Consider the following 24203-nt stretch of genomic DNA (forward strand, 5'->3'; position numbering starts at 1 on the left):
GGGCCCCTGAGAAGGAAAATGCAGGATTAGCCATCAGTGGGCCTCTGGCATGGCCCATGACGGAAATGCCGTCCCTCCTTATGACAACCCCTAGGAGTCCCCTTGCTCTCTCTCTCTCTCTCTCTCTCTCTCTCTCTCTCTCTCTCTCTCACACACACACACACACACCACACAGGTACACACCCCCCCCCACACCACACTCACACACCACACACACACACACACACAGACACAGACACATACACTACACAGACACACATACACACACACCACACAGGCACACACACCCCCACACACACACCACACACACAGACACACACCATACACACACAGGCACACACCACACACACAGACACAGACACACACCACACAGACACAGGCACAGGCACATACCACACACACACACACACACACACACACACACATACCACACACAGGCACACACCACATACACACAGACACACACAGACACACACACCATACACAGACACAGGCACACACTACACACACACACAGACACAGACACAGGCACAGGCACACACACACCACACTCACACAACACACACACACACATACATACACACACATACACATATACACACACATCCACATCTTTATGGGTCTGTCTACAGCATTTTCCTGTCCATGCAGTCCCTCCTCACAGGGGTCCGCAGCTGCGGGGTTTTTCTGGGTTGCAACAGCAGGCATACAAGATGCTTTGTATAAAGCTTGTTCAGCTTCCCTGAATCGGATCCCTCCATGTTCAAGCCGTGCCCCCCCCCACGCACTTCCTCGGTCTCCCAAGAGCAGACCTGGTGGGGGCCTGAGGGGGCCCGAGGGGGCCCGAGGGGGCCCGATCGCTCACATGCCCTCCCAGCTGGAAATAGAACCTCGTGGGCCCTTCTACTGGAGGTCTGTCCCAGGATCATGGCAGCAGCAAGTCCAGAATCAGGCGTGAAGTCAGACCTGGAAGGAGATCAGGGAGCCCCGGCCCCCCCCCCCCAGCCTTTGAGCCTGGTCAGAGGGAGGGGTCTCTGACCCCCCACCCCAGGCCAGCACTCTTTATTTCTGCCTCTAGTGTCTGACCCAGATAGGGAGGCCCCAGGGCTGGTCAGTGCCCAGAGCGAGCCCGGCCTCTGCCCCCGGCCCTCAGGTCCTAGACTCTGGGCTGGACATTGGAGTTCCAAGCCCAGGACTGAGCCAGGCCTGCCCTCAGGGCTTACAGTCCAAGAGAAGGCAGCAGCTCGTCTATGGAGCAAGTCAACAGGGGCTACAGGCAAAGGCAGAGCAGGGTAGGGGCCAGTGGATCCAGCACCAGGGGGCAAGGCCTCGTGAAGGAGGTGCTGCCGGCTGAGCCTCAGGGAAGACGAGGGTTTCAGATGGGAGGAAAGCTCTCGGTCCCAGAGACCCAGGAGGTCTGTGTCAGGACCTGAGTTAGAATGGAGGTGGGGTGAGAGAAGGAGGGGGGAGGCCGACTAATCAGCAGAGGCCTGGAAGGGCTCCTTGGGCCACCCTCCCAGGCCTGCTCCACTGGGTGCAACCTCCCAAACTTGTTCTTGTCCGGATCACTCGGCTCGGGGAGATGCTGACCAAACTCATGAAGGATGGGGGCTCCCCAACTCAGTTTTCCAGGTCCCAGATGGGGAGACTGGACTGTAGGGTCTTGGGGGTCTTGAGATGAGGCCTGGCCACCAGAATGAGGGATGCAAGAGAGGGGAGGTTTGTCGTGTACCTGTGTGGCCTTGGGCAGTCGCCTCACCTCTCTGGGCCTCAGGAAAATGGGGGCATTGGATTAATTGGCCACTAAGGTTTCTCCCAACTTTAATCTACCTTCTATAAGAAGCCTCTTGGGGCAGCTAGGTGGAGCAGTGCATAGAGCACAGGCCCTGGAGTCAGGAGCACCTGGGTTCAAATCTGGCCTCAGACACTTAATCATTACCTAGCCGTGTGGCCTTGGGCAAGTCGCTTAACCCCATTGCTTTGCCGAAAAAAGAAGCTTCTCCACGACTCCCTCCCAACAGTACCAGTGGCTCCTCAGAGATCTCCTTCCATCTGCTCTGTCCAGGCTTTGTCTGTACTGGCTCTTGGCTTGCTCTCTCACCCAAGAGCAGGTGAGCTCTGTGAGGGCCTTTTCCAAATACCCCCATCCTTGGCACAGTCGAAGCTGAATGAATGAATCCCTATTGCCGGTTCCTACCTGTCCTATGGTCAGGAAACTCTTCTCCACCTGGTTCAGCTCATCTTGGAGGTCTGCAGCTCTGGTTAGTTCATGCCTCCCCTCTGTGGGATGGATGAGAGAGTGAGTAGTTGGGGGCAACCAGGGGAAAGGGCTGGCCCCCTGCCTTAGGAGGACCAGCCAAGGAAGGAAGTGGGGTGTTTGACCTAGGGAGGACTCCAAGGGGAATGTGCTGTAATTGGATCTTGAGAGTCTGTGCCTGGACACAGAGGCTCCCCAGTCAGTTGGACCCCAGAGGACAAAGTCAGGAGCAGTAGGGGCTGAGGAGGCACAGCGGCCAGCTTAGGTCTGGCAGAAAGGGCCTCCCCTTTGGGGAATTCTTCAGGCTGCCTAACCTTGCTGTCCCTTCTCGGCAGGGACTCGCCTCTGTTCTTGAGCTTCACCCTAATCCTCCATGCCACCCTGAGGGTCCCCTCAAGTGGGACTTCTTGTCTGATCAGAAAGTTGGTGTGGGGAGCAGAGCGTTGGACCTGGACCCCAGACACCTGGGTTCAAGTCTGCCTCAGATATCTAGAAGTTCTGTGCGTCCAAGCCAATCACTGTCTCAGCCTCAGTTACCTCATCTGTAAAATGGGAATAAGAATGATACCTACCTCTCTGTGTTATTGTAAGGGTCAAATGAGATCATAGTGGATATAAAGATACTGTCATCATCATCATCATCACCATCATCATCATCATCATCACCTTCATCTTCATCACCCCCATGGTTCTTTGTCTTCTCTCTGCTGGCCATTCTGGATGTATTCATCATTGTCCATGTGGTTTCCCTTAGTAGAATGTAAGCTTCTCGAGGGCGAGAGCTGCTTTTGGTTTTGTCTCTGTAGCTCCCTCGCCCAGCTTAACACCTTGCCCTCAGAAAGCACGTGGTGAAGGCAGATAGGTAGGTTCAAATTGAAACCTCACTGGGCAGTTCCAAGTTGGACCAAATGGTCCCTGCACTGCCCGCCTCTCACTCCAGATTCTGGAGCCTGAGTCTAGTCAGTGGGAAAGATGGATTGATGTGACCCTGCCTGCTCTGGACGGCTCCAGGGGGGCTGGACACAGGGACCCAAGGAGACCCTCCCCTTTGCAGGATCCCAGGTGTCCCAGAGGTCTCCTGGCTGCGTCACTTATGGTTATGTCACAATTTTCTAGTATTACAGTTTGTTCCAGCCTTGGTAACATTTGAATTCACCTTTCCTTGGGCACATTGGTCACTCACTGCTTCCTTAAGGTATTATTTTATATAAGCCTCATCATCACTCCATGTCCATGTCCTGTTCCCTCAGTGGGATGGTGGTGCCTGGTGAGCAGGGACTGGCCAGCCCGGGACCGAGCCTGGTGGCTGGCCTGGAGCAAGGGTCCCACGTGTGGGGATTGGATGGGGATGAGCCACATGTTGACATGTGTTTACTCAAATTGGCGACTTCTTAAACTGGATCCTTTCTCCCATCCCATTAGGAGCTTCATTCTACACTTGGTTTACAGGTCTCTCAGTCTCTGTCTTTCTGTCTGTCCCTGTCTCTGTCTCCCTTTCCTCACCTCCTTCTCTCTCCCTCTCCCTCTCCCTCTCCCTCCTCTCTTCCTCTTCCTCTGTCTCTTCTCTTCTCTTCTCTTCTCTTCTCTTCTCTTCTCTTCTCTTCTCTTCTCTTCTCTTCTCTTCTCTTCTCTTCTCTTCTCTTCTCTTCTCTTCTCTTCTCTCTCTCTGTCTCTCCTCTCTGTCTCTCCCTCCACCTCCTTCCCTCCCTCTCTCCCTTTCTTTCAGTCTCTGCATTTAAAATGTGAATATGAATATTTTTCTCTCTCTGTGATCACAAAATCACACCTCTGAATGGGAAGGACTTTCCTCTAATCCTCGAGGGTCTCCTCAGTTTCCCTGAATGGTCATCCATTGTTTCCTTGAATAAGTCAAATGAGAGAAAGACTGCCTGTGTTACTTCTCTCAGCCTCTTTATTCTCACAGGAGTTATGATATCTAAGGAAAGGAAACCTCTCTTGGGTGCCCCCCCCCCCCCCCGTGTCAATCCATGTCCTCAACTCTCTTGCCTCTCCCGACTAGAGTCAAGAAATCTCCTGGTTCCATCTACTGATTGTGCTGCCGTCTCTCTCTTTTAGCCCCTGGTGGGACTCGCATAGATGATGGGGACAAGACCAAGATGACCACCCACTGTGTGTTTTTTGCCACCGAAGATCACAATGCCATCAGAAACTATGCTCAGGTCAGGCCTGGGGTAGGAAACTGGGACCCTCAGGGGAGGAGGATAAGGAAAGCCTCAACTGACCCCATGCATGACTCAATGGTCCAACCCGGGTCCTCATCCCTTTTATCAATGAGAGACCAAGAGAAGGGTCCTAGAGACGGAACCGAGGACCTGTGCTTGAGTCTCATTGATTAGCTGTAACTTTTTTTTTTAGGTTTTTGCAAGGCAATGGGGTTAAGTGCCTTGCCCAAGGCTACACAGCTAGGTAATTATAGTGTCTGAGGCTGGGTTTGAACTCAGGTCCTCCTGACTCCAAGGCTGGTGCTTTATCCACTGCACCACCTAGCCGCCCCTAGCTGTGACATCTTGGCAGACCACTCAACCTCTCTGCCTCAGTTTCCTCTTTTGTAAGTTATAGTTGCTCTAGAAAGTTCTTATTTTTCTAGGAAGTCTGTGTGAGACTGTTAATCCAAGTGAGGAGTGGAAAAATATTTTCATAACTTCCCTTCAGGAAGACCTGGGTTCCAATTCTGTCTCTGAAGCATTGGCTGTGTGAACCTGGGTAGGCTCTGAGCAACTCTCTAAGGCCACAGGTTTCAGAAGAGGTGCCGACCTGCACTCGTAGAGGACGTTTCCTCATTGAAGAGCTTCCTAGATTAATTCATAAAATGCATCTTCTTTTCCCTTCTGATCATAGCTGCCTGCGAGGGGTCTGGGGGTGCCTCAGGGCAGAGCTTGAAAACTCTGCTTCCCTCTTTGTCAGAGCCTTCCCTGCTCCCCTGTCTCAGCTCATGGCAGCCCCTTCCCTTCCCAGCATACCTGAGGCTTTCCTATTCCCTTCTTCTCGGTCCTGGTTCCTGGTTTCCTGAGACACATCTGGCACATCTGTTTTGCCAATGAGTTTCCCCTTCCCTTTGGGGGGGTCTCCCCCTCTTGCTTCTCCAGTGTGCTTAAGGGCTTCCTCCTCATGCGCTTAAAAAATTATTTATTTAAGGCAGTGGGGTTAAGTCACACAGCTAGCGATAGTTAAGTGTCTGAGGCCAGATTTGAACTTGGGTCCTCCTGGCTCCAGGGCCAGTGTGCTATTCCTCACACTCTTTATTTTTTTCATTTTTATTTTGCAAGGCAATGAGGTTAAGTGACTTGCCCAAGGCCACACAGCTAGGTCATTATTAAATGTCTGAGATCAGATTTGAACTCAGATCCTCCTGACTCCAGGGCCGGTGCTTTATCCGCTGCATTACCTGGCTGCCCCCACACTCGTATCAGATGGTGACCCAGAGCAAGCCTCCACCCTCATGGGTGACGACTCCTATTGTCCCCCAGCTCCTTGTCCAGGTTATTTTGCTTTTGCTTTATGCAAGTTTGGGGATACAGACCTATCCTTGAGTATCTCATCTGCTTCCCAGAACCTCAGTTTCCTCAAGGGTGGGGAGGGATGCTCCTTGTACTGCCACAGGACTGTGGCAGAGGAGTGTGGGAATATTGGGGAAGTTAGGGCAAATCTGGACCAACGAAACTGTCCTTCTTCCTTCTGATGCCGCAGAAGCTCGTCTCCTTACGACTTGCTACCGTCTCCCTTCTCTTCTAGGTCTTCAACAAGCTCATTAGGCGATACAAATATTTGGAAAAGGCCTTTGAAGATGAAATCAAAAAGGTAATTTCAGATAAAACATGGAAATCTTGTTCCAGTACCCCCATCCCCCAACCCCAGGGTTCCTATCCAGGTGTGGAGGTGTTTGTATTTAAGTCGGAGGAATTTTCCTGTGACAGGCCATTGGTTTAGAGCTTGACAGAATGATCTCCCACCTCGTCACCAGGAACGGTGGCCAGGGTCCTTTAATGTCATCAGCATGGGGACGGCTGTCTGCCATTTAGGAAGTGGTCCAGCCGCTGATTGCAGTCAAAGGTCGGATTGGAGGCCCTGCCGCCCTGACTGGAGCCGGTGCTCCAGCCATCGTGCCATCTTTGATCTTGCTGTGTCCAGAGGATGTCTGACTCTGAAGGGAAGACCCCCAGCTCTTGGCTCTTGGCTTTGGTCAGCTCCAGATCATCTCCTAAAAGTCCTGGCTACTTCCATGTCTAAGTAGCACTGGGCTGAACTTGGTGTGACCTGGGGACAGGATTTCCTCTGCCTCCCCTGGCCAGCATGCTAGGAGCAAGGGCCTTGCCAGAGGTTGTTAGAATGGGGACCCCCACTCAGACCCCCCAGTGAATGGGAAGCCTAGATCAGAAGGTCTGAGATTAGAAGGAAGGCGGGGAAGGGCGGCAGGGACCGGGGAAGCTCCCTGCAAACCTGGAAATGAAGGCATTGACTTGGGCTTGGGTGCGAGAGCCTTGAGTAGAAGGGGCTGGGCTCTGCCTAGGCAAGGATGCCTGGCATTCGATGGCTGCCCTCCTTTGGTAGCATCAGAGCCATCCTGGTGACTTGGAATCTCTCCCTTCTAAGCAAATGCATTTGTCTTACTTATATTACTGTCACCTCCTGAATGCCAAAGAGCCTCTTGAACTGCCCCAAGCCAGGGAGGAGCCCCTCACCAAGGATGCCACGGTCTCAGATAATGGTGGGAGGAGGTGGCCTTGCCAGTCTCTGGCACTCAGTCCATGATCACCCTCATGCCTCCCCTTCCCAAGACAAAATGTGTGGTGGGGAAGGGGAGAGGTGGAGGACCACCAGCTGCAGACACACAAACCCTCAGCCTGGGTGATGCCCATTGGTGACACCCCCTTCCAGACTGCCTTGGAGGATGGTTGGAATCCAACTTCAGCTGCAGCCAACATGGGCGAGGCCCTGCCTTAGATGCACAATCCCCAGGACATGTATGTCACTGCTCCCCTGGGGGTTCCTCTAGTTACCCCTCAGGCCATGATGCAGTGCTAGGGTCTCTGTTTTATGGGAAAGGGCTCCATGTGGAGCATGCCACATTTAGAATGAGACAATGGGTTCCCTGTGGGGAGATGAAGCTATTGCTAAGGATGAACATTTAAAATATATGGAAATTAGCATAGAAAACAAGTGCCTTGGCCAAGAGTGCTCTTTTAAATGGTCCCTAAGGGAGCCGATTAAAGAGTACAACTCTCTTCTGTGGAAATCCATCTTAGTTTGATGCCACAATTCAAATGGGAATTGGAGAAATAGCCAAGAAAAGGAGAGGGCTGTCAGGGTTCACCCATGGCACCTCTGATCTCTGAAATCTCTATGCACCTCCATTACAGAATGAAGTTGGGTGGGTGGGTGAATGTCCTTCAGTGTCTTAGTCATCTATAGAGCCTCTAGCTGCCTTTTAAAGTTAATTTTTGAATGTGGGAAAATCCTTCATTCAGAAGAATAGCTTAAAAATTTGTGGGTGAAGAAAATTTGTAGATAAGTCTGGTGCCCTAGAAGGAGCCTTGTTTGGGGGTCTGAGGACCTGGGTTCCTCTGCCACATAGTTGACACTTAAGTAATACTAACCAATGGATCCCATCATTCATTGACTCTCTTCTCTGGGCCTCAGTTTCTTTATCTGTAAAATGTGGGGCTGGGTGCTGTCCTAGTCCTCTCCCTAACCTAGACTGTAGGTGCTGTGAGTTATGGGCTTAAAAAGATGGGAGCACAAGAGGGCCTGAGATTATCCATAAAATGGTGCCTGGGGGGCCCTTGGAAAGGGAAAAACTCCCCAAATGTGATTTGTCCAAAAGGAGTGGAGGGCTCTGGACCAGGGGAGGAGACTCACCCCCCTTTCAGCTTTGGCCCTCATTCGGCTACCCCCAAGCCACCTGCCCTCCCGGAAGGCCCCTTCGGCCTGGTGAGCCAGAGAGCTCTGCGGAGGTCGTCATCATTATTGTTGAGACCTGGGTGGAGGCAAGATGCCACGAGGAGAGAGAGTGAGGGTTGGATCCACTTCATTTTTCCACACCTTCCCTTGGTGGGCCTTGGTTTCCTTCTCTGTAAAATGATGGAGTTGGACTCTAAGATCTGGGACCATGGACCCACGTCTCCTTGGGGCTCCTGTGTCTGCCCTCCAACAGTGGAATCACGTAGCTGTGAACATCGATGAGCAAAGCTCATGCACAATAGCGGGCAGGCATACCTGAGTTCCAAGCGGTCGTTGGTCCCATCCCTGGGGAGCCTTGCCCACAAAGGCATTGGCACCACCTGCTTGATGGTAATGGTCTCTTGGGTTTGACCCACAGCTCCTCCTTTTCCTGAAAGCCTTCTCGGAAACGGAGCAGACCAAGTTGGCCATGCTCACAGGGATCCTGCTGGCCAATGGGACGCTGCCAGCCACCATCCTCACCAGCCTCTTCACTGACAGTATCGTCAAGGAAGGTAATTCCAACCCTGCCTCAGTGTCTAGCCCTGATCTGGGACTGCATTCATAGGCGGGAAAGCCTAGCAAAGATGAAGTAGCCCTTGCCAACAGAGTCAAGAATAAGAAAGGTTCCATGTGTGTGTGTGTGTGGGGGGGTATGGGTGAGTGTCTGCTCACACCCAGGAGAATCATGGATACATAGAAGCAGAGAGCATCTTTGGGCTTCTCCTGTCCAGTAAGGTGCTTCCATTCTGGGCCCTTGGAATGAGCAGGTGCTGAACCTTTTGGGGTCCTAGGGGAGACACTGAGGGACTTGGGGTTTCTAGTACTGTTGCTCATTCTACCCCCTCCCACCATTTGCTTCCCAAGAACAATTAGCCAACCAGATTTAATTTGTTTTTACAAAAGGGATTTTGCTAGGGAATTTAGAAAGAAGAGTTGTCACCCCAAAAGCCTGGGGCGCACCCATTCACAAGGAGTCACAGGATTCAGGAGAAGACTGGGTGAAGCTCAGAATGTGATGGTAGACAACACATATCATCAAAGGATAAAATAAAGCAGTCCCCCCACCCTATCTCTTCCAGTTCCTCCTCTGAGCTCCATCTTCCCATTTCTGAGGGTCCAAAGGTACCCCTTCTTCCTGGGGTGACCATCCCCTGCTCTTGGCTCCAGGCCTTCTCTGCCATGCTTTCTCTCTCTGGTGATTCAACCAATAGAGAAAGAGGACAGCTAGAGAGAAGTCCTTCCTTCCCCTCTCCTGCTCTCAGAGGTCCCACTTTGGGGTCCTTCACCCTTGGTCTGGGACCCTACCCTGCTTGGCCAAGTTGTTGGGTGGTTTAAGCCACAATGCACCTTTTTGTTGGGAAACGGATGCAGAGAAACAGTCTGCATTGTTTCTGTAGCTCTAGACCCAAATCACAGCCAGACTGGAGGCGGTTTGTCCATGAGCTTCTTCCCAACTGGCAAGTGCTGGGTTATAGTAGGGAAATGCAAGTTCAAATCCCACTCCTCTCCCTGCTGTCTTTGACCAGCACATTTTCAAATCTATGTTGAAATTCTCTCTTTAAAGCAGACTTTGTGTTTGGACAGAAGCTGAATGCAGAGCTTCCTGAATGAGCCCGGCGCTGCCCTTCCCCTCCGCCCCAGCTTCTACTGTTCTAAGGAACCATGTTTTTCAGCATGATGATGCTCCTTGTGTTGTCTCAAGTTTGAAAATGAGAAGCCATTGAAGAGAACGTTCCTGCTTGGAATGTTCCAGCTTCTTTATTTTCACTCAGGAGAGGGAAACACACAAAAGGGGGTGAAACACACATACACCCCAAATTAGGTTTTCTAACCAGACCCTATATTGGTTTACCAACAATCTCTCAAATTGTCATTTAAATAAGAGTTATTCCCTTAATAATCACTTCCATTTCCTTAGTAAAGTTCTTACCTCATGCAACTCAATGGGTTGCACTAACCCTCGTGCAGGTATTATCATTCCCATCTTACAGATGAGGAAACTGAGGTTCAGAGAGGCCAAGTGATATAATCATAAAAGTGTCAGGGAACATTTCACTGAGGGACTCCAGATATCCGACCCTCCATGCTGCCTCCCTTTCTCCATTTGGGCAGATTGCATCGGTGCATGAACAATTTTGAAATACGTTTGGTCCAAATCTATCAAGCTCTGCTAGGCTCTGTGGTGGGTGCTGGGGAAACAAAGACACTCCTTGCCCTCAGAAAGCTTCCATTCAATTGGAGATGGAGAGGGAAGGGTTAAGGTGGGATACTTGAATAGTTCAGGTTTGGATAGAATGTCTCCTAATCAAGTCTTGGAGAAAACCAGTGACAACGTGACTGTGCCAAGCCAGGAAGGATAGTTTTAATTCTTCTTTTATTTTGAAACTCCCTACCCCCCAGCATCAAAAATGTCCTCTGTTCACGAGAGGCAGTGGGGGGTTTCCTCAGTCCTTCCAATCTGATGGAACCCATTCCCAGCTCTCCTTGGCTCAAGCAGCACATCCTTCAAGAGGTCTTTCTGACTCTTCTCTCCCTCCACCCCAATTTAGAGTTCCTTCCTCCTTAGATTGCTCCTTTGTCTATGTTGTACTATCCCCCAGTAGAATGGAAGCTCCTCGAGGACAGGGACTATTCCATGTCTACCCTTTTATTTCTGCCACAGTTCTTCACCCACACAAATCCAATGAAGGAGCCACTTTCCGTTTTCTCACAGACTGAACTTTTTCAAAGCAGAACCTTTTGCCAGTTGGGGAGGTTGGCCTTTTCCTGAATTGCTGCCATCTTTCCTCATCTGACATTTTTCATTCCTCTATTAGGCATCGCAGCCTCCTTTGCAGTCAAACTCTTTAAAGCATGGATGGCGGAGAAAGATGCCAATTCTGTTACCTCATCTCTGAGAAAGGCCAACTTGGACAAGAGGTTGCTTGTAAGTATAATGGTTGTCACCCCATGAGGAATCCCTGGGAAAGTGGGAAGCTAGGCTTAGAATGGTCACGAGGCTCTCCCACCATGCCTGGGACCCTCTACCCTGCAATGAGAATAGAACGTTTCCAAGGAAAGTGAATTTCACAGTCACCTCTTAGCTCCATTCTTGGTCATTTGAGCTTCTTCATCCCATGCCATTCTAGGTGACCTTGGAGTGGGTGGTCTAAGAGGTAGAGCCCCAAAGTGCTGATTTCTACAGACATGGCAACCCATGCTGTTTTAAGTCATAGTCAGTGAAAATCAGATGGAACCTAACTTATAGAGAGTGTCTCATTCAAAATTTGGAAATAGTTGTTGAAATATTGCTGGCACTTGGAGGAACTGAAAACCTGTGGGAGTTTCTGGAAGAGCAATCTGGCCATATGCTTTCAAAGGGATAAAAATCAATTCTTGATTCAGTTTTGGAGAATGTATCTTGAAAGTGTGATCAAAACCAACAGAAAAAGAGGACTATCGGCATGAGCATTCTCAGCAACAACATCTCTAATTGTAAAAATTTGGAAGCAACAGTCATTGCCAACAGCAGGAGCCTGTCTGAGTAAGTTGTGGCATGTCCCTTTATTGCAACATTATCAAGAAATTCAACCCCCAAAGTCAAAAGAAAATAAAGAGCTATGGTGTGAGGTCCCGCAGATACTGTGGAGCAGAATGAGCTCATGGAGAGGCTTGGATGCCGATCGTGATAATGACTCCTTAAGAAGAAGAATGAATGAGGAGGAAAGGAGGAGGATTGGAGGCAAGAAGAATTCCGAGAGACTTGGAGGCAATGATGGAAAAATTAGGAAATGTGATGTGTCAAATTTAATTAATTTGTGTTGTGGAGAAAGAAACAACCTTGCAGTCAGGAAGGCTTGAAATCAAACCTTGTCTCTGCCACATTTGGATTGGGGGGCCCTTCATATATCAGTGAGTCCTCTAGTCCAATGGATTCATAGTCATACAGCAGCACGTCACTTTAGAGGTTCTTAGAGTTTCTCTACACAATTCCTGAAGACCTTGAATTGCCCAGAATGTGCCAACCTGGACTGAGAGAGGATGTCTCCTCACCTGGAACTCTCAACTCTAAATAGAAATAGTTGATGCTGCCAGTGTCTACCATTTATATCGTCAGTCAGTAAATGAGCATTTATTACATTCTTCCTGTGTGCTAGTCACTATGCTAAGCACTGGTGATGCAAAGAAAGGCAAAAGATGATTCCTGTCCTCCAGGAGTTTCCAGGCTTAAGAGGGAGACAGTATGCAAACAACCAAACACAAAAATACTAAGAAGAAAAAGGAGAAGGAGAAAAACAAAGAAGAAATATAGGGGCAGCTAGATGACACAATGGATGGAGTACCAGCCCTGCAGTCAGGAGGATCTGAGTTCAAAGCCAGTCGAAGAAGACGAAGCAGATATATCCAGGATGAACTGAAGATACTGAGCAGAGGGAAGACACTAGAATTTAGGGGGAGATCTTTCAAGTTCACCAATGCTTTTAATTATGCTAGTATTGAGTAATTAATTCACTTATTTTGTATTATTTAAATAAAGAAAATTTGCCAGCATCTTTAAATATTCTAATAATTAATTATGATAAATATTAGAATAAGAATCTTTGTAATCAACAGCTGTGTTTTATGGTACAACCTCCCCCTTCATTCAAGCCACTCTCACCCCCTCCTCTCCCCTTTGCTCCCCTGCCCTCCTCAGCTCCCATGGACTTTAATATCAATTCTATGCAGATGATTCTCAGATCTCTTTCACTAGTCCTAATCTCTGTCTTGTCTCCTGGACCTTTTGAATGTCTTGCTCTCATTTTGAACTCATCTTGAATTCACCAGGTCCCTTCTCTTTCTTCTTATGCCTTTTCTTTCCTTCATGCATTCTTCCCTCCTCCGCATTTTACCCTTCCTTATCAAAGGGACCCCCCCCCCAGCCTCCCGGTCACCCAGGGTCATCCTTGACTCTTCCTCCCTCTCTCTCCCCTCCTCCAATACAATCCAAGGCTAAGCATTGTCATTTCTACTTCACATCATTTCTTAAATTTACATCATCACCCAGTTCCACAAGCGCCACCCTGATACAGATCCTGCTCACCTCACATTTGGACCATGGCAATGATCCCCTGTTGGGGGATCTCTCCTCACTCCAGTCATGACCCCTCTAGCTATCAATCTAAAATTCCCTTATAAAGCACAAGGCTGAAATAGTCACATTTCCCCCCTCCTCTCAGTAGCCTCCAGTGACTCCCTTTTAACCCCAAGGATCAAATCTAAGATCTTCTGTTTGCCATGGAGAGCCCTTCCTACCTTTCCATTTCCCCCTCTGCCATGTTTCCCTCCACACTCTAAAATACTGAGATCTTTTTGCAGTCTTTTCCTCTCCCTTCTGACTTTATGTCTATTATCTGGGATCTCTCTTTGCTCACGTCTGCCCTACCCTCCTGACTCCAAGGCTAGTGCTCTATCCACTGTGCCACCTAGCTGCCCCAAGCTGAAGCGATTTATCCTCAGGCACAACATCCAAGATGTGTCAAAGGGTGAACTTGACCCCTGGCCTCTTGGATTTCAAGGCTGAATCTCTAGCCTTCATAACACTCTGTATGTATTTAACGCTTGGGAAATCATCAAAGTTTATGGATATACATGTGGCCATTTACATTCTCTTTTTGTCTATTTTGTTTGGTTTTTTTTTTTTTTTACTCTCTATATTAGAATACTTGCACTTGTCAGGGGAAATTTAAATCAAAAAAAGTTATACCTTTCAAAAAATTCTGGAAGTGTATGAAGAACAGATAGCCAAAATCCAACAGAAGGGAAGAGAAAGTACTTGGCATGAGAGTCTCTGTATTAGATCTCCCAGCAGCATTTACAAATGAAACTGGAAGAATGACAAATGATATACAATGGGACAGATTTGCCAGCGTTTCTATCGTGAACGATTCTCTTCTGTCCCTCTTGCATTTGGACTCTTGGCTCCACTTGGTGATTGTTCCTGGAGGCAGCCAACACATTTTTTTCTTCAGAAGAATGGAACAGAGATAGGAGGTCAAATAAAAGCCTTGAGAAATTAATTATTAACCTGATATAAATCAACATGCTTCTAATTATATACATGGGAGTTTTTGTCTTAAAAGACAAAGAAAATCTCCTTGTGGTGTTTGTCCCCTTTTCAGAAAAATTTCTCACATTTCTGATCTCTCTGAGACAAGGTAGAACAATCTGGTTTTTTAATTGTTGCAGCATCCAGTTCCATGTCATGAGGTGCTTGTCCCATAGACCTCTCCTTATAATGCTCCTTGAGCAATGTGGATGCATTAAGTCTTGTTGAGCAGCTAGGTTAAGAACAAAGTCTTGCATTCAATCTGGTACCATGAAAAGAGTTCTGGAGTCAGTCGGAGGAATGATGCTTGAGTGCTGGTTCTGGAATTTAGCTTTCTCATTTGTAAAATAAAGGAGTAGGACTGAGTGACCTCAAACACCCTTTCCTTCCCTCTCTAAGTTTTCGATCCATTGAAAATGGAGTCCACTGCACTTGGTTCATGAAAGCTGAGTATCTGTCTCTACTGGGTTTTTATTATCTATTTACTTATTTCTTCCCCCACCCTCAACTTCCCCTCCCAGAGGGAATCTGAATTCCTTGAAGGGAGGACCAATTTCATTCTTGGTATTTACAGCACCCAGCCTATGCTGGGTGTATTACCAATAAATGTTCATCGAATGAATGACTGAATATATGAAGAAATAAAACACACTTGGCTTCTGTTGAAGCAACCAAGCTCGAATACACAGAAGCAGCCCATTGTACAGAGGATGCAGTTTGAAAGGCACACAGGATTAGTTTTCAAGATATCCCAGGGGATGGGAAGATAAAAAAAGGAGATTCTAAAACAGCATTTTAAAAACCATAGATAGTATCACCAAAAAAGAAATAAAAAGCCAATTGAGAAAACATTGGCAGCTAATAAACCATAACATTGAGGGTATCCTTAATGACAGCATGATAAGAATTTTCGTATATAATTTTCAATCGCTGTACTATATTAACAGAAAGATGCTAAAAATTGAAAGATCCAATCACTTTTACAGTATATGGAGTCAAGCTGTTGTTCTTGAGGCAGGACATGAGTCCAAGTTTTGCTGATCCCATGACTTTTCCTCCATGTACTACATGATGTTGTCTCCATCTCTGCAACTGTTTTCCAACTGATTGTCTTCAAGAGTGTCCTGGTTTGCCAACAAGTCAAAGAGAGTAGGTAGGAGACAGAGAATTAGTTCTCTCCCATTCTCTTCCTCCCAGATTAGTTCTCAAGGGCATCATTTCACCATCATTAGACTAGTCTGTTATTGGAATGTCATATTTGGAAATGACTTGCAGTTTTATTCAAGCCCCAAAAGGAATGATTGATGACAGATGCTTCTTTTTTGGCCATGTGTTTGTATTCGCTGTATACCTCCTTCCCACCATGGATTGATTGATTGATTGATTGACTCAATAAATGTGTGGAGGAATTGTTCATATCTTGAGTAGATTCTCTAAGTTAATTGAGGAATTATTCTCATGTGATAAAGGTATCAGGGGTAGAGTTTCTCATTAATTAAATTATTTGGGATTGTAGGACATCTCTCTAATGCCATATATCTTAAAGTGTAGACTTCTAGAAATTCTGAGATTTGGGGGGTTATGGTAGCTTTTGGAGTTCTCTGTTGTAAAGCATCATCTTTACTTTGTCTTTTCCAGGAACTTTTTCCAGTGAACCGCCAGAATGTGGATCACTTTGCTAAGTACTTCACAGAGGCAGGTCTGAAAGAACTCTCTGATTTTCTTCGAGTCCAACAATCCTTGGGTACCCGTAAAGAGCTCCAAAAAGAACTGCAGGAGCGTCTATCTCAGGAGTGTCCCATCAAAGAGGTGGGTAGTCAAGCTGCGTGGTCCAGTGAATGTCCCCCATTTTGTTGTGTTCCAGGGCACCACAATAACATGCTCCAGCTACTGAATCAGCCTCTGGTTATTGCGATATCACACCATATGTATGTGTGTTGACTACTGACCAGAGGGTTACAGAAATGAATGGTGACATCATTACCTTCAGAAATAACCAGAGCAGGAATGATCACTGAGAGTTACTCATTTTGGAAGGACACTTATTGGCTAAACTATCATTAGAATATTTTCTTCTCTCATTGTTTGTCTCACAATACATATCAGGTCTCAAGGACCAAGTCAAACCAAGTAGAGTGAGTTCAATTGTATTTTAGGGTTGCTTCTGTACAAATTAGCATAGCTATATGTCTTATTCTCTTGGTTGTACTTGCTTCACTCACTTTGTGACCCATGAGTTCCCTAAACTAAGTCGTCCTATTTTTTTCCAAGTTCCTCATGGTCATCACTTCTTATAGTAATAATGCTTCATTATATTTACATACCCCCATTTTGTTAGCCATTCTCTGATCAATGGGAACCTACTCGGTTTTTAATTTTTAAAATTTACTTTCATAAATGCTGAGAATATCTTGGCACATAGGAGATCTTTCACCTCATTTGACTCAATGTCAAAGGATATAGTGATTTTTAAAAATAATTCTAAATTTTAATCCACCATGGTTAGTCCAAATCACAGTTCACTCAGAGTGTATTTTTATTTTAACCTTCTTACAAAATCTGCAAAGCTGATGAGTTTGAGCAAGTGCTCCACCTGGTGGCAACTGCTTAGGAGGAAGATGCCCATCTGGCACAGGGCTGTTGGCACCCTCAAGTCTGATGATCTGAACAAAACCCCCAATGCCCCACCCTAGTTACATGTCTTTTGGTGTATCCACCGCAATTTCGGTATGGTACAAAGTGGACCTTTCAGGTTGAGCAATAATTCTCGAGGAGTGTTGTAATTCTCCCCGCTCTGATTAGTTCACTCTGCTTCTGAGAAGTATTTCTCCCAGCAGCTGCATCCAGGGCTGCTGGCCAGAACTCAGCAGATTTATTTTTGGTCTTGATGTAGGCTCGCTCCCAGAACAAAACAATGGGGCTCCTTCCCTTCTGAGGAACCAAGGGCAGAGAAGGACAGTGCAGAATGTGCCTGGCTTACTCAAAGCCCCTGGATAGTAGGGAAAGTTGAGAAGGTAAGTGCGAGGTCTCTCCATCTCTGCTTCTCTCCCCATGACAGATTGTGCTCTATGTCAAAGAGGAGATGAAGAGAAACACCTTGGCAGAAACGGCAGTCATTGGGCTCCTGTGGACCTGTGTCATGAATGCAGTCGAGTGGAATAAGAAAGAAGAGCTTGTGGCTGAACAAGCCCTCAAGCACCTCAAGGTTAGGGTGGGCAAGGAGGGGGGAACCTGCTTCTCTTCCCCCAAGTCCTGTCTTCTGGAATCTTACTCCCGAAAGCACCAGATTTAATGTATGCAAACATATTGTCCAGGAACAAAGGAGATGCCTGTCAATAATCTGAAGGCTTCTGGGAACCCTGAGACATAGGACTGGCTTCAGTGAAGATGGCAGGGTTGGGCCTTCTTTTGCCAATGTAGAGCCAACCCCTCTGTGTCCTAGAAGAAGGCTCTTTCCCTGCTTTATTTAGTGCATGTAGTGATAACCATTTTCCCCAGTCTTCACCAATTGGTGCCCATCTGGTCCATTCCGGCTTGGTCAGAACCATCATTGCTGGTAGGAGAGCCTCAAAGAGCTCAGGATTCCTCCCACACTGGAAGGAGACCTCCTTATTAGAGAGGTGGATACCAATCCTTTGACTTTATAAATATTCATGAAATACAGGACTTTTAGGCCATCGAGTCATGCTCTAATCAATTAGGTGACTCCCTTGGAGCCAATGTATGGGATGTATAGTCCAAGTTGGCTTCATATTCCTTCTCTAGGATTTTGAGCCAGTCAGCACATCTCTAGTCATGGGAGACCCATTTGTAAAATGGAGAGGTTGGACTCGCTGGCCCATAGGGTCCATTCCAATTAGAATCCCATCACTAAGACCAAAGGCTAATCACATGGCCTCTTTAAGCCTGATTTGTCTCATCTGTAGAATGGGTAGGGATAATAATAATAACACTCGTCCCCTTTACCTCGCAACCTTACTGTAAAGAAAGCTTTTTGGAAACTTTAGAACCCAGTATAATAAATCCTGGAGGCTGAATAGTAACATGGACAGGGCACTCACTGGCTCTGGAATGAGAAGACGTGGCTTCAAATCTCATATTTGCTCCCTGTGTGACCTAAGGCTCTCTTGGACTCAGTTTCCTCATGTGTAAGACACAGGGCTTAGGCAAGATGGGTTCTGAGGTCCCTTGCTGCTCTGGAGCATGGTCACCCATACATCCTAACTGAGAAAACTTCCAAGAAGAGATCATCTAGGTTATTATTTATAAAATAATATAAACTAATAAAAAGTTTACAGCAGAGCTAGAAAATGCTCAGAAATGGCAAAATCTCCTTTACAGAAGAAACTGAAGCTTGCCCAGGTCACACAGCCAGGAGGTGACTAAGCTGGAATTTGAACTAGGGGCTTCTGATGCTAAGTTTGGATCTCATGGGCTGAGCCATGGAGCTGCCCTCTGGCCTCTCCATTTCCTGGGTAAATTCATCCTGTTCTTTCCCCTTCCTTTTCAGCAATATGCTCCACTCCTGGCTGCATTCAGCTCCCAAGGCCAGTCTGAGATAATCCTGTTACAGAAAGTCCAGGAATATTGCTACGACAACATCCACTTCATGAAAGCCTTTCCCAAGATCGTGGTCCTCTTTTACAAAGGTTGGTCTTCCCTGGAGAGGTTGTGGCACCCAGTGATGCTCTTGGCACCAAAGGAAGAGACATAGCATGCAGTGGGGTGGATCAGAGCTGGGCCAACCTCTCCAGATGGGAGGAAGACCCACAGTGTCTTGGTGTCTGCCCTGAGCCAGGGTGGCCCCTAGTTGGAAATCACGGCCAAGTCAAGGTGAATGGCATCCTGTGCCACATGACCCTTCCAGGTGCTATGAGGCCAATGACCAGAGGATGTCCACGGTCGGTCAAATGGCTCTTGTGGTCTTCCCCTTGAAACGAGTGTCCAAATGGGTTGGTTGGGACATGGTTGCTATGGAGACTTGCACAGTCCCTGGTCCATGGATGCTACAAAACTTTCTCAATTCAGCAGCTTGAGAGTAAAGATGATGCCCCAAACTGTTTGTGCATCTGCTAGAGAGATTCTAAGGGACCTATACACTGGGAAGAAAAGGAAGCAGGTAGAAAGTGGATTAGGAATTCATTTTAATTTTGTTTTTAAATGCCCAAGAGGAGTCATTGCAGTAAGAACTGTGTTCTCAGATAAATTGAGTAGCAATGGCAATAGATTGTCAGGCTTTATTGGCTTGGAGAAACCCAATAGCTGCTGCCTCCCGAAGTTATGCTGGGCATATTCAGAGGTGCTGTTGGCATGTCAGCCTAGGAAGCTGGCATCCACTCACTGACACTCACAAGGAGAGCCTGGAGGGGGCAGATCTCAAGCATCAGCTGCATTCCTCTGCTTGGGAAGGAAGGGCCGCCAATGGTGGACTTCCAGTCCAAGGCAGGCTCAGTGGCAGTGATTTGGCCCACCTTGGCTGAGAGACGGAACCAGCAGCCCTGGCATCACTGGCTGGGTTTTAGTGGGTCTCTTGGGACAGGACCAAGGGCTCCAGAGAGAGCTCTGGGCAGGTGTCGTGAGATGTCATTTAAGCAATTCTACAGAATCTATCATGTGCCAAGTAGTTTACAGTTAGGACCTCATTTGATTCTCATAAGTGCTGTTATTATCTCCACTTTATAGTTATGTAAACTGAGGCAGGAAGAGTTGAAGTGTATAGATAGAAATCTGGATTTGAACTCACATCTTCCTGCCTCCAAGTCCAGTGCTCTCTCCTCTAATATTTCTCTTCCTTTGCCCCCTTCCCCTTCCCTCTCTGGGAGCCCCATAACAACTGGCCTTCTGTTTGTTTCTTTAAATGAGTAACCTGGCCCAACAATCCTGCTGAATCAGCTAGAACCCCTTCCCTCTGCCCTCTCAGTTGGCTCACTGACCCTATAAGACTCACACTGCCCAGTTGTCTTTGTCTCTAGGCACCACCTCCCAGTACAGGACCTGTTATCCCCCAGTCTTGCTCTGTCCAGCCCTACTTCATGTGTCCAATGTGGAATCCTCCTAGGACCCCAGATCTGGACTTCAAAGGGTTCCCAGAAGCCACCTAATCCAGTGTTCCCCTTTTATAGAGAAACAGAGGCCCAAACAGGGCCTCATTACTGCCCAGTTTGAACTTCCCCAGGCCTCAAGCCATAGGGTCAACATCTCTCCCACTCCAGCTTTTATGAGAGCTATCAATTAGAGTACTGAAGTACCAGAGTTTATATTTTTTTTGCATTGCATTTTATTTATTTTGCTACACATTTCTTTTTACATTTTTAAAATTTGGGGGTGGCTAGGTGGTGCAGTGGATAGAGCACTGACCCTGGAGTCAGGAGGACCTGAGTTCAAATCCAGCTTCAGACACTTAATAATTACCTAGCTGTGTGGCCTTGGGCAAGTCACTTAACCCCATTGCCTAGGAAAAAACCTAAAAAGTACATTTTAAAATTTGTTTTTCCAACAACATATAATAGTTTCCATCATTCATTTTTTGGAAAGGTTTTAAGTTTTACGTTTTTCTCCCTTCCTCCCTTCCATTTCCCTGCCCCTCGTCAGAGAACAATCTGGAGGACAGAAGTAGTATTCTCCTCTGTCTGTATTCCCAGGGCCTGATACACAGCTGGCACCAGCAAATGTTCGTTGTTTGATGGATTGATTACAGGTGAACTGGACTTTTGGCTGCATATCTGTCACAACCACATGTGAGCTAAGCCTAAGGCAAGGTGGACAGTGTAGACTCTGCTGGCACTGGAGCCCAGCACACAAGGCTCATGGCTTCTGCATGACTAGACTCTCCTGATTTTGTACTGCCAGCTGGAAATGAATCTCATTTGTACCATTTTGTATATAAATGATCTATGATGCCACCCAACCAATTACAGTCTGGTTTTGGGGGGGATAATGGCTCTATTCCAGGTCAACTTGAGAGAAAATGATTTTGTTCTGTGCTTCTGTTAAGAAAAGCATTTCCACCCTTATTGTGAGCATTCTGAAAAGTAATTCTTCCCACCAGTTATTTTGAAGTCTTCCTGAACCAATCTGATTTTCTTTGAGATTTTTCTATGACTAGAAAAGCCTTGGTTGAACTCTGTTAGGTAAATCATTACATCACTGACCGAAGACCGGGTTGTCCTCCTTTTTTTCTTATTCTGGTGCCTATTAGGATTCACTGAATAATTGCTGGGAAACAGTTATGAAGAACAGGTGCATGCTCCAGCACTCTCCTATGGATAGCTCCCAAGCTGCTTCTATCGATGCTGATTCCTAAATCTTGAGCTGTTGGGGAGCTGTTGCATCCAGCCCCCTCATTTTACAGTTTGGGAACCTGAGGCCTGGGGAGGCAAGTGACTTGCCTGGAATCACACAGGTAGTGAGCATCAGAACCCATTTCCTCTGATTGCCAAGCCAGTACTCTTTCCATTATGCCTTTCAAGAAATTTTATGGAGAAAATATTTTATCTCTTAAGAGTTTACAAGGGATATAAATTAGTGTTTTTAAGAACTCTTTAGATGGTTCTATAGGGCTCTCATTTTACAGACTTTTTTGGCATGGAATGATTGGGATAAAGCAGAGTCATAGTTAGGAGGGGCTGGTCGAGGGAAAAGTTGGTTGTTGAGTGGCCACTCTGGTTGGAGGGGATGGAGGATGGGATGAGTTAAAGGGAAACACTGTGGTATGAAATCAAAAAAGTAATCATGAAATCTAATAGAAATAAATAGAGAATAGGATGGAGGGGAAAGCAAAATGAAGAATCATACTATGAATAGGAATGGATTAACCCTAAAACTAGAAATAGAAACTGGGTAAACTAGGACCCTAGGAATTTGGGGCAAAATTGAGCCCCCAGGAATTTCCAGGCTATTTGCTCATTCTAGAGAAAGTACATATTGCTTAAACTTACAAGTTTCTATTTTCCTGGGTCATCAGGATGTATGTTGTGTGGGGAAGCTGTTCCATCTGCTTTGGGGGCATTTTGTCAATGACAGTCCTTTATAGAAACTACCCAGGTTCTATGAACATTTTTGCTCATTGTTTAAAATATGATTTACCAAATTCTTTCCAATGATCCCAGTGACTCAAATCAGCTCAGAGAAGTGATTAATGATCCCTCTTTGTCAGGCTGCATTACTGAACTGAGAAGCTTGTGAGTGACAGCAGATGAAAATCTTTTCTTGAAATAATAGGTCTGTATGCAATAATGAATTCGAATAATGCTTCACAGAGCTCAGAGAAAAGATGGTGATTGTTCCATTGATAAAGAAGGCAAGCTTTCTAGACTACCTGTCCTCTGATTTTGAATTTATTTTACTTTGAAGAAATACATCTATAAATAGAAAATTTTTGCATTAAGTCCATTCTTTCAGACATAACTGCTTTTTCTTTTTACTTTCCCAAGGGCAAATTTATGTCTTTTCCCTCAGATTACTATGTCAGTTCAAGACTATTGGCTTAGGCTATCTTTTCAAGCACTGTTATTCCCATCCCTCTGGGAGATGAAAAAAAATTCTTAGTTTTATAAAATCTGGACACCCTTATAGAATCTTCTATTAGAATTCCTTATGATATAAAGCATAATCAATAAATATGCAAGCATTTATTAAGTTCCTACTATATGCACAGTGCTATGTAAATGCTGGGGATTCAAAGAAAGGCAAAAAACAGTATTTTCTCTTAAGGACCATGCTGGGAGACACAACTTGTAAAATACAAGCAACTTTTTATTATTGCTGCATGTTGGTATTTTGTAGCTCTAGCCCTGGTGCTCAAATTCTATCTATAATACCTTTTGGCAAAATGTGGTTTCCTTATTTTTGGTTTTTCTGTCATTTTATGGTTATTTCTGATACTTTATAACCCCATTTGTTTTTGTTTTGTTTTTTGGCAAGGATACAGGAGTAGTTTGCCATTTCATTCTCCAGCTCATTTTACAGATGAGGAAACTGAGGGCAACAGGGGGAAGGGACTTGCCCAGGGTCACACAGTTATCAAGTGTCTGAGACCATGAGGATGACTCTTCCTGAACCCAGGCCTGGAACCCTATCCACTGCATCACCTAGCTGCTCTAGTAACCCTGTTGATCTCGTTTAAGTCAGTCTAGTTATTCTATGTCTCTGTCTGAGAACATGATGACCATCTGTGTCTTTTTTTTTAAACTTCAGATGAAGGACAATAGATTTGGTTCCAGCCCCTTATTTTAACTCTGCGTATATCTCTCTATTTCAACTCTGTTTCTTATAATTAATATATTGTTAGATTCTGATTTTGAATCCATTCTGGTATCCACTTTGATTTTCTAAGTGGGTTAATCCCCTTCCTATTCCTAGTCATGATTGCTCATTTTGCTTTCCGCTCCATCCTATTCTCTTAAACTTTTCCTACCCCTCCCTTCTTAAAAGAGAAGATGGTGGTTAAAAATGAATGAATTCAGTATCCATCTTGAGGTTTGCTGTAACCTATTTCTATTCCCCTACAATAGTTTCTTTCCCTTTCCCAGAGCCCAATAAGATATTATTGTTCATTCATTACTTTCTTTTAAATCTCTCTTCAAAATTCATACTCCTTAGGGAGTTTTTTAGTCTAATTCTTCTCTTAACCAACCTCTTTCTCTCCTTTCCCTTCTGTTTCCATGTTTTCTGCTCAACATCTGACTCTTCTTAATTTAGATGAGAGTAAGATTCAAGTGTCAGTAACTCCTCCATCATCCTCCTTATTTGTACATCTGGGCATCCCAGTTATATGCATAATTTTCCCTTTCCTTTCTCTCCTTTTTCCCATTCCCAAAATGTATTCCCCTTCCCCTTCCCTTTTTATTTTAAAATCCAGGCCTATTGTCTAATTAGATGCCCCCTATGACCCCTGATGACTTTTATGAAAGTTCTGAG

General features: G+C 46.2%; 1 protein-coding gene across 2 annotated transcripts in view; it reads left to right on the forward strand.

Annotated features, from left to right (window-relative positions):
• BZW2 (basic leucine zipper and W2 domains 2) overlaps positions 1-24203 on the forward strand; it is a 56521-nt gene that overhangs the window by 27173 nt on the left and 5145 nt on the right. For both annotated transcript variants that reach the window (XM_074195419.1, XM_074195418.1), the window contains exons 4-10: positions 4334-4437; positions 6011-6076; positions 8595-8730; positions 11035-11144; positions 15924-16094; positions 17344-17490; positions 18796-18934. In XM_074195419.1, the coding sequence (XP_074051520.1) occupies positions 4334-4437; positions 6011-6076; positions 8595-8730; positions 11035-11144; positions 15924-16094; positions 17344-17490; positions 18796-18934 (873 nt within the window). The remainder of the gene's footprint in view (positions 1-4333; positions 4438-6010; positions 6077-8594; positions 8731-11034; positions 11145-15923; positions 16095-17343; positions 17491-18795; positions 18935-24203) is intronic.

The sequence above is a fragment of the Macrotis lagotis genome, chromosome 7 (genome assembly GCF_037893015.1).
Source record: "Macrotis lagotis isolate mMagLag1 chromosome 7, bilby.v1.9.chrom.fasta, whole genome shotgun sequence".
Lineage (NCBI taxonomy): Eukaryota > Metazoa > Chordata > Mammalia > Peramelemorphia > Peramelidae > Macrotis > Macrotis lagotis.